Source organism: Mytilus galloprovincialis, chromosome 2 (genome assembly GCF_965363235.1).
Source record: "Mytilus galloprovincialis chromosome 2, xbMytGall1.hap1.1, whole genome shotgun sequence".
NCBI lineage: Eukaryota > Metazoa > Mollusca > Bivalvia > Mytilida > Mytilidae > Mytilus > Mytilus galloprovincialis.
The window spans coordinates 30521341-30532505 of record NC_134839.1 but is presented as its reverse complement, the minus strand read 5'-3'; the positions used below and the strand labels follow the sequence as shown (position 1 = coordinate 30532505).

The window sequence follows — 11165 nt, the reverse complement described above, 5'->3', positions numbered from 1 at the left end:
TTTCCAATGAGACAACTATCCACAAAAGACCAAAATGACACAGACATTAACAACTATAGGTCACCGTACGGCCTTCAACAATGAGCAAACCCCATACCGCATAGTCAGCTATAGTAGGCCCCGATAAGACCATGTAAAACAATTCAAACGAGAAAACTAATGAATTTCTCACATATACTATTATTTGGAGATATGAATTACTCTAATGTTGACTGGGAAACACATAGCTGTAAGAGTGATAACATAGAGTGGGGTGAATATTTTACACAGTGTGTTCAAGACTATTACTTGTACCAGCATGTAACAAAACCAACCAGATGGAGAGGATCAGACACATAACATGTATTAGACCTAATATTCACGAACGAAGAAAATATGGTAAGCGATATTGAGTACCTAAGTCCCCTGGGGAAAAGTGATCACTGTGTGATACAATTTCAATACAACTGTTACACAAAATTGAAAATTGACAATAGAACAAAAATATGGTACGATAGAGGTAACTATGCAGTTTTAACAAAGAAATATTGGAGACAAATTGGGAAGTGCCCGAGGGTATGACCAGCCCAGTAGTCAACACTTCGGTGTTGACATGAATATCAATAATGTGGTCATTTTTATAAATTTCCTGTTTCACAAACTTTAAATTTTTGAAAAAACTAAGGATTTTCTTATTCCAGGCATAGATTACCTTAGCCGTATTTGGCACAACTTTTTGGAATTTTGGATCCTCAATGCTCTTCAACTTTGTACTTGTTTGGCTTTATAAATATTTTGATTTGAGCGTCACTGATGAGTCTTATGTAGACGAAACGCGCGTCTGGCGTACAAAATTATAATCCTGGTACCTTTGATAACTATTTACACCACTGGGTCGATGCCAATGCTGGTGGACGTTTCGTCCCCGAGGGTATCACCAGCCCAGTAGTCAACACTTCGGTGTTGACATGAATATCAATAATGTGGTCATTTTTATAAATTTCCTGTTTCACAAACTTTAAATTTTTGAAAAAACTAAGGATTTTCTTATTCCAGGCATAGATTACCTTAGCCGTATTTGGCACAACTTTTTGGAATTTTGGATCCTCAATGCTCTTCAACTTTGTACTTGTTTGGCTTTATAAATATTTTGATTTGAGCGTCACTGATGAGTCTTATGTAGACGAAACGCGCGTCTGGCGTACAAAATTATAATCCTGGTACCTTTGATAACTATTTAAACCAAGGTGATCACATAGGTAAAAATTGGGAAAAATTTCATGAGAAATTATTAGAGATGGAGAAGCGGTATATCCCTGTCAAGAAAATAAAAACCTCAACTAAAAGAAAGAGTGAGTTTTATATGGACAAAAAAACTTTAGAGAAAATAAAGAAAAAAACTCTCTATGTAGGAAGTCAATTGCTACTAAAGATCCAAGTATAAGATTGGATTACAATAAAGTACGTTATCAAGTAAAGACGATGACAAATAAACTGAAAAGGGAACATGAAAAGAAACTGTCAACAAATGCTAAGAAAAATCCAAAAGCAATAAGGAAATACATAAAGTCCAAGTCTAAAACAAGATCAGGAATAGGTGAACTATTAATAGACCAAAACGACGATACGTCTAGAAAGACCGATGACGACAAAGATTATGCTGAAATTTTAGCAACGTTTTTCAACAGTGTCTTCACAAAAGAACCAGAAGGAGAAGTACCTACCTTACCAATAAAAAACACTACAAATAAAATGCTACAAATAAACTTAACTTAGATACCAGGAATACAATTTAATATTTACGCCAGACGCGCGTTTCGTCTACAAAAGACTCATCAGTGACGCTCGAATCAAAAATGTTATAAAAGGCCAAATAAAGTACGAAGTTGAAGAGATTTGAGGACAAAAAAATCCTAAAAGTTTTGCCAAATACAGCTAAGGTAATCTATTCCTGAGGTAGAAAAGCCTTAGAATGAATATAAATAAGGAAGAAATTGCTAAGATACTTAAGGGACTGAAGGTTGAAAAATCTCCGGGACCAGATAGGATACACCCAAGAATACTCATAGAGTTAGCAGAATCAATATCTATTGACAGGTCTATAGTTACCAGCAATACATTATGCATAATATTCAACCAATCAATAAGAAACAGTACTGTTCCAAGTAGATGGAAAGAAGCACAAATTAGCGCTATTTTAAAGAAAGGAAAAAATGTATTGCTGGTAACTATAGACCTGTCAGTCTAACCTCAGTGGTGTGCAAAGTAATGGAAAAATTGGTACGTGAACACATTGTCAAACATATGAAAAGCAACAAATGCTTTACTGATCGTCAATATGGATTTATATCAGGCAGATCTACATCTCTTCAACTTTTAAATGTTTTGGACAAATGGCTAGAAGCCCTTGATAATGGAAAATCTATCGATGTTATTTACATGGACTGTATGAAAGCATTCGACACTGTTCCACACAAAAGACTAATGAACAAACTCAGAGCATATGGCACAGAACTTTCAGTTCTGAATTGGGTCGATAGTTTTCTAAGTGACTGGATACAATACGTTTCGATAAACAATAGAACATCATCATTGGTCGAAAGTAACTTCAGGTATACCCCAAGGATCTATGCTTGGGCCTCTACTTTTTGTAATTTTCATAAATGAACTACCAAACATGGTTGATTCCGACGTATACCTCTTTGCAGATGATACTTAAAATTTTAATTAGTCAGAAAGAGGATAAAACTCAATTACAAAGTGACTTAAATAAACTATCGCAATGGAGTGATACCTGGCTATTAAAGTTTCACCCCGACAAGTGCAAACATATGCACATAGGTAAACCGGAACCAGACTCAAAATAAACACTGAAATCGACAATAATACAAAAAGTTACTGAAGAAAAAGACATTGGTATAGGGGGCGGGTTGATATCTCATAAACATGTTTAAACTTTAACCCCGCCGCAATTTTGCGCCTGTCCCAAGTCAGGAGCCTCTGGCCGTTGTTAGTCTTGTATGATTTTTAATTTTAGTTTCTTGTGTATAATTCGGAGTTTAGTATGACGTCCATTATCACTGTACCAGTATACATATTTGACCCATTGTTGGCCTTCGGCTGTTGTCTGCTCTATGGTCGGGTTTTTGTCGCTTTGACATATTCCCCATTTCCTTTCTCAATTTTATTGGAGTAATTATTGACTCTGAATTAAATTTCGAAAACATATAAGTGAGAAAGTTAAAAAAGCAAATTCCGTGTCTGCACTACTGAGAAGGACTTTCTAATATTTAGATACAGATACCTTTGTACTACTATACAAGACATTCGTAAGAACACATTTAGAGTTTGCAAGCTCAGTATGGCATCCATATAAAATAAAATATATTGACATAATTGAGAATATGCAGCGCCGGGCAACTAAACAACTACCAGAATTAAAGAATTTAACATACTCAGAAAGACTGCGAAAATTAAAACTACCCATCTCTAAATTTCAGACGGGTCCGAGGTGACATGATTGAATTATATAAAATACTGAACTGAAAATATGATAAAGAGGCGGCACAATTTGTTAAATTAAGGAAAGATATGACTACAAGAACAGGGGTCTGAAAATATTTCCACAGAGAGCAAGAACAGAATTAAGGAGGAATGCTTTTGCTCTATAAGTGGTGAGAACATGGAATACACTACCCGAAATTATAGTGACATCACCAACCACAAATACATTTAAGAATAGACTAGACAAATACTGGATAAACCAAACAATGGTGTACGAAGACTATAAATCAACAATCACCGGAAGTGGAGAAGATTTAGATATAGAGATTGATGAAGAAGAACTTTAGTTCTTGTATCAGTAAAAGAACCTAAGTAAATATCTTAGTAGCTATTTAGGCCTCGGAGGTTCGATGGGAACGCTGATGTGCGATGTATACGCCGAAGTGCGACGGTCTTTAGCTGAAGTGCGTTGGCATGGTATAAATTTTGGATATTGGGACGTTTTCAAATATAACGTTATACGGATTCGTATGCAGGATAATTAGTTTATGTATATGCAGATGTCATGCGTACGAAGGAAAGTAAACGGAAAGACACAAACAATTCAAGTCCCGAACATGCAGTTTTGAGCGTTGGGCGTAGAGATTAAAGACATAGGTAAAAGTAAGTCAGATAGCAAATAATGGGGAACAAAGCGGCTATACGATTATCTAAGTCTTTATATGGGCTAACCAGTGTTTGGAAGTAAACAATGTATGCCGCTGAGATGAATCCTGCTTTGTAAGAAAACCCGCACTCTATGTCTAACTTGTTTGTCCTTATAGTATTAATCTTCTGCAACCGGTTAGACCCGAATGATACCTACTTGGTGTACTTCTCAATTTCTGCTGCTCAGCGGTGAAACTACTAATTCTCAAAATTTTGACAGAACATGCGTCATATCTCACTAAAAGTAAAACATGTATGTTTATTTCTTAAAAGCTGTTATGATACCAGACAAATGGATAAATGAGTGTTGTAAGCAATTCTTAGCAATAAGATGACAAGAAAATGTTACTTGTATATTTGATAAAAATATAGATGGACCTTGCTAAGTCAATAATATAGACCGCCGTGCTGAACCCGTTTTTTAATCGCACTTGAACATTCAATATAAAGATATGTCCATTATAATTAATATAACCCATCCAGTGTATTTTCTGACTCCATACTGTTGTATGTGCTAAACAAATGATTAACTGGAAAATCGATGTATTTGGTTTGGCCTGACCAAAAAAACATTCTAAATGCAAGGCTACCACGCTAACCAATACACCGCCCCATGAGATGGGGTTCTATTTTTAGACCATCGCATTTAGCTATTTTAAACAACGCACTTTAAATAGCGTTAAAAAAAAATCGGTATTTTTATAATTTTACTTTTAACACAGTTTTGTGCATTTCACTTATTCAAAGTTAACAAGAGGACACTATATTATTACGATGTTTTCGGGACTTGGAATTTAGTATAAGCAACAAAAATATAAATAAAATCTAACCAAAGTCGAATGGATGTTTATTCTTCTATATCAGGCCCATTCAACACTTTGAAGATCATAAAAAGTGAAATAACTAAAATCCGAACTCCGAGAAAAATTCAAAACGGAAAGTCTATTATTAAAATGGAAAAATTAAAAGCTCAAACACACCAAACGAATGGACAACAACTGTCATATTTCTGACTTGGAACCGTCATTTTATTATGTAGAAAATTGTGGATTAAACCTGGTTTTATAGCTAGCAAAAGCTCTCACTTGTAAAACAGTCTCATATCCAATACATTGTGTGAATAAAACAAACAGACATAATAGTTTGAATGTCAAAAATAGGGGTACAGCAGTCAACGTTGTGTTATAATCTTAATCACTGTAAAACAAAACAAAATATGTCAACAAAGATACACAAAAAGGCATAGTAGACAAACCACATTACCAAACACGAAAGACAATAATACAACAATTTACTATAGCACATTAGCACAATGACAGTTAGTTTGCTATTTGCGATGAAAATATTCCATGTTCCTTATTTTGAAAATCGTGTTCAAACTGAAATAAACAATTTAGCCACCACGTGCTAATGTTTCTGGAATAACATACGTTAGGTATGCTCCAATTTGTGATAGCATGTTTATGATGAGCATAAAACAATATAAAAATCCTTGTAAAGCCAGCTCTGGTTACCTAGAGACAACCTTTGTGTTTAATACAAATAATATACCAGTAAAGACTGCTTTGTATATATTAGAACTGCATGAGTTATGCTTTCGTTTTTTCTGACGATGTCTTAATCGCCGATTTTACCTATAGTACATCATGACTAGTGGTATAATGATATCCCAGCGACTATTGAACAGTACACCAACAGCTGTACTGACCCAGTATTGGTTAAATTAAAGAGTTTTATCGATTTACATGCGCGTGTTATGTGTTTCCTGTAAAGATACTAAAGGAATAATTCAAAACCATGCATAAGTCAAAGAAAAAACCGCTAGCAATAACATATCAAAAACAAAACAAATAAAGACAAACAAGACTCCAAATAACAGTTCATTGAAAACTAAAGATTTAGCAACACAAAGATTAAACCCTCTGTGATCTCATGTGCTCCGGGAGGGAAAACATATCCCGTTCCACAACTGTCACATCCCATGCTTTATGTGAAGAATCACGTTTATCATGTCCGCTCACAACAAAAAGTGCGGAAAGAAACGACTACAAAATCAAAATCAAAATCTTTTATTGCAAATTTACACAAGTGAAATAAATTATGGTATCAACCAATGTTTTGCCATTTGCAGTTGATTCTAGATCTGGGGTCAGACGAATGTCTATTGTTTATGTCAGACTCAGTTCTACGTTTGTGTAAAATCTCGCCATTTATAATATCCACGGGAGACAGGTCGATATTTGGAGGGACACTGTCATGCGCCAGAACTGTCGTTAGCCAATCGTTGCTGTTCATTCGTCCTGCAGATTGGTTATACAAACGTTCGTGAAAAACTGGCTGAGATGGGATTCTAGAAACATCTGAAGAGTCAAACAAGAAACATGTTAGTTTTATTGACAAGACACTTTTACAATTATTGTCGTTTCAGTTAAATGGCATGCCTGTTATCGCGGTGGTTAATTGTTGCCTTGTCCATTTTTGTGTAGAAATAGTTTCCACGACTTTTCTTAGAACCATTTAGAGCTTCCTGAATGGAGATAGTTATGCAATTCCGCTCATCATAGAATACCGTGAATCCCCGATTTTTTATTTAATTTACCATTTAAATCATTATCTTGTTTCGGTTCTGTTTGTGTGTTGTATTTGTAGTAGTCAAAGATCAAAGATGTTTTAGTGATGTAAGGATACTAGTCATACTAGTACTACATTTTGAAGCTTTGTTTTGTGATGTATATCCTACTACATTTGGGAGCAAGGCATTAAACAAATCATCATAAAACATTTTCAAGTGAAAAGTCTTGTTTCATGCTCAACAATCAAGATCTCTATTTTGCATCAAGCTTATAACAGATGATTTTGCAAGGTTAAACATTTTCATATATTATAACAGAAAATGTTTCACTCGTTATTTTAATATCTACGTTATACCTTGTGAAAATCTTCCGTTGTGGACTTCAGGTTCGTCGTAACTGGTTTCCACAGCATGATTATGAGGTGATGACTTTTTGTCCTTTGCTCTTTTATTTTGGAACCATACTTGTATTACTCTATAGTCTAGACATAAATCTCGGCTCAATCGTCTTCGCGCTTCACGGGTTGGTTTTGGATTTTTGCTGTAAGCTTTTGTCAAGCATTTTAACTGTTGTGGACTTATGCTGGTTCTGTGTCGTTTACCACTTCCGGTGGAACATTCTGAATCACTATCGTCTTGCGAATCTACAAAACAAGAAAATTGCAAATTTTATTTTCAATTGCCAGAAAAAATAAGTCGACTCCATTTTAAAACTAATAAGTATGGTGATTTCATATCTCAATGCACGAAATCATCTGACTAAGCCAATATTAAATTAAAAACAAAATGCCATTAGTTGAATATCCTTTGTTTTTGATGTTTGACCGGAAGTCGCTAACGCAGACCTCCAATACATATCAACATAAAACAAAGACATAGAACAGAAACAACAACATGAAACAAAGACAAATGAACAGAAAAAAAAATAAAACACACAAAACGAAAACAAATTAGTTAACCAATGAAGGATAAATGAAATAAACAAACCGGCATCTCGAGGTCAACATATGATACAGTTTTACATAGAAAGACTTTGGTTTCTGAAATAGCGAAACTGTTTATAATTTATTAGAATGAACTGTGGGGAAACATGACAAGTCAACTATAAATTAAGAGTTGCTTAACTTACCATTCGTCCGCAAGGCTCTGTAATCATCACCACATACGAGTTTGTTGTCGTCTGAAAGGTAAAACTGTTCCCCTGTCTGTAATGGACGATAGCAGACGACACACTTGAAACACGTCTGATGATAGACGTTTTTCTGAACTCTTTGTACATACTCGTTATCAGACAGAACCACTTTACAGCTAGAACACCGGAACGGGTGTGATCTGTATAAGAAAAGAAATATCAGATTAAACGGGACATTCAATTCAGAATAAAAAAAACGGATAAATCATGATACAATAAATTGTATTTTATGATTGTATACTAAAGGTAACGAACTCATATAAAGAATAAAATAAAAGCAAAACAAAACAAACAATAAGAAAAATAAAACTATGGGATACAAACAAACAAACGTCAGAAGCGCTTTTCTGGGTTTACTTTCATCATGAACGCTCAAAACAAATTTAGAATAAAAGGATATATTGTTTCTTGAATGCGTGAGGAGGTTATGACCAAAAGGCACTATTGCTAATTGTTGAAGACCGTTCCACTGAAATTAACCCCTAAACCTTAGAAAACCAATGCATATGTGTTAAAAGTTAGGGATACTCCACTCGACAATTACGTAACGAAGACATTCTTAAATTGCTGATCTTAAAATTCATTTTGATTTTGCATTTTGTTATTTCAGTTAACTCACCTTATATAATCTTCATAACACAAAAAATTACTACCATTACCATAGCAACTGTTTCCTAATGGTTTTTCACACATAGAACATTGTAAACATGACGGGTGCCACACTTTGTCATGGATACGTAATAATGACTTGTCGTATATGATGTTACCACATCGAGCACACCCAGGAACACCTAAAGACAAAAATACAATGTAAATATGTGTTAGTGTGCAGATTAAGACAATTTGAAAAAACTGTCATGCAGTTATAAGTAATGCTTTTCATTGCTGCACAATGACCGGCTTGTAAAATATGGGGAATTAATAATCAAGTTTCTTTAATGAACTTTTATATTTGTTTTCCCGTATTTTGTGAAGTAGTTTATACTTCTTCAATATAGATTGATGGTGTGTTTATGTTCACTATTATTATGGATTATGTCGAATTCAAAATATCTTGTATTGTTCTAAAAGGTTGCTCTATGTATATAAATATTGAAAATTTTCTCATCCGACAGTAAAATCCAAGAGCAATTAAATCTTTTTGGGCTGTGTTGATTGCATTTCAAGTCGGATTACTCGTATTTTAATCTGAAATGTTTTATGAAGAGAAAGTACCACGTTTTCTGTACGTTGAAGGAAGCGTTGCTTGAAAAAATTCTTTCATTGGTCCGCACGTTGTCTATAAAAAGTGGGGAATAACAACCACTATCCGTCAACTCGTAAGTCTTATTTGCCTGCCTTTTATCCTGGTCGGCCTATATTATCGAAATCAAGCCTATCGTATGTATACTGTTAATATATAATTGTTCTCTTTCTGAAGTTGCACGAATCAGTTGCCACTTGACGTTAAGCAAGAACTTGAACAATTATCAATCTATATGGACTTTCCGGTTTGTTTATTACGTTTTTGAATATCTGTTCCTGTTACGTTTTATGAGAAGTCCATTACTAGGTGGTAATGGACTTCTGGTTTTATCTATATCTTCTTCGTTCAAATATCTACATTTTTCATCATTGAATAATGACATTTATATTGAATTTGATATATACTATTCCTCATTTTTTTGGTAAAAGTTACGAAGTTTAAATAAAAAAAGTGTAAAAAGAAATTAACAGTGATTCACTGACAGAAAACTAATACCAAACCTTCTGACGAGCAAAGAAAACAAAACAAAATAAAAAAAATAATTGAAAAAAAACCATCTTCCTTATGCTTGTGGATTATAGGATTATATCCGCTGAAAGAAACAGTAAGAACTGAATAATAGATTTTTAAAAGTCTGAAAATATGTTTGTGTACAGTGAACGATAACACTTTCAAATTCGTTATTCACCGATCTTCGTTAAAATAAAAAAAAATTTAAACGGATGAAATTCATTGATGGACTGCATTTACACTTGCATTAATATATATACTTTTTGTTGCGACAGTGATGCTTTTAAAATATTTGTACATACCGCCTTTCCAAGAATCAATATTCTCTGGGTCTGAAGCTGTATCGGACGTGTTCGGAGATGAATATTCCATTTTATAAAATTTCGACTATTTCAACCAACTAGCATCAAATAAATGATTGTTTATTACAATTCTTTCAGTAATGATTTGTAAACCTTATATGCCTGTATTTTCAAAGTAATAAATGTCAATGCGACTTAGTTAAATAGTTTTGATAATATGAGATGTCTCTGGGATGAGCTACGTTTATAATACCTCAAGTATTTTTATTTGTCTGATTTATCTGAAATCCGACGGAATAATTACAAATTATCTGTCTGGCCTGATAAAAGTCTTGACCAAAACTAGACATAAACAAACGACTCCTTCCGGTGTTTATTCAACAATAACTTCTGATAATTAGGTTAATTGGTGATAACATGTGGAGGGTCGCGTGTTTCTTTGTTTGTATGTTTGTTGTGATCACTTGTCCATTGATGTTCTTTGACGGGTCGATTACACGTGTTAACGGAAAACAAACAAAGTGATTGGTGTGAGTTATCGATACTATTAGAATGTCTGATCATGTCTGAGCAATACAAATTTATTTTGAGACGTATATTTATTATTATTATTTTTTTTTAATTTACTTATTTACTAACAACAAACCTTATTTGTCTTAATTTGTTTGTGTTTTTTCTCTCTCGAATATTTATATAGGCTTTAAATTGGTATACTTATTTTGTAATAGAAATCTTTAATCAATGTAGAAATGCTACTGGAAACTTAATCTGTTTATATAACATTCAGTCTATACCATACATATAACAAAATTATATCTATAGGCTTTTATACATAAAAAATCATTGTACGTACATAGTAATGTTTCTTGTGAAATCGATAGGTTTTTTTAACTTATAATATTTTTAGATTGATTGATTGTTGGTTGCTTAACGTCCATTTTTAGATATAATCGTCGTCAGATTGTTGTTATATTTTGGCATATTCTATTATTTTTCGAAATTCTTATCACTCGAAAAGGAATAGATTTCAAATGGATAACATTAGAGAGGTGTGGGGCATGTGATTAGTTTTACAGGCCCTAGGGGTACATGTACCATTATTTAAATTTTACTTTTCTTTGTGGTGGTATTTTTTTTTTAAAATACTCTTAA

At 33.6% G+C, this 11165-nt stretch overlaps 1 protein-coding gene across 1 annotated transcript; it reads right to left on the bottom strand.

Annotated features, from left to right (window-relative positions):
• Window positions 1-6244: 6244 nt before the first annotated feature.
• LOC143062202 (LIM/homeobox protein Lhx4-like) lies at window positions 6245-10242 on the bottom strand. Its single transcript, XM_076233984.1, has 5 exons — window positions 10014-10242; window positions 8575-8746; window positions 7893-8095; window positions 7120-7407; window positions 6245-6551 (listed from the first exon to the last, which is right to left on the bottom strand). Exons 1-5 carry the CDS (start codon window positions 10081-10083, stop codon window positions 6298-6300), a joined length of 987 nt encoding a protein of 328 aa, XP_076090099.1. The 5' UTR covers window positions 10084-10242; the 3' UTR covers window positions 6245-6297.
• Window positions 10243-11165: the final 923 nt, after the last annotated feature.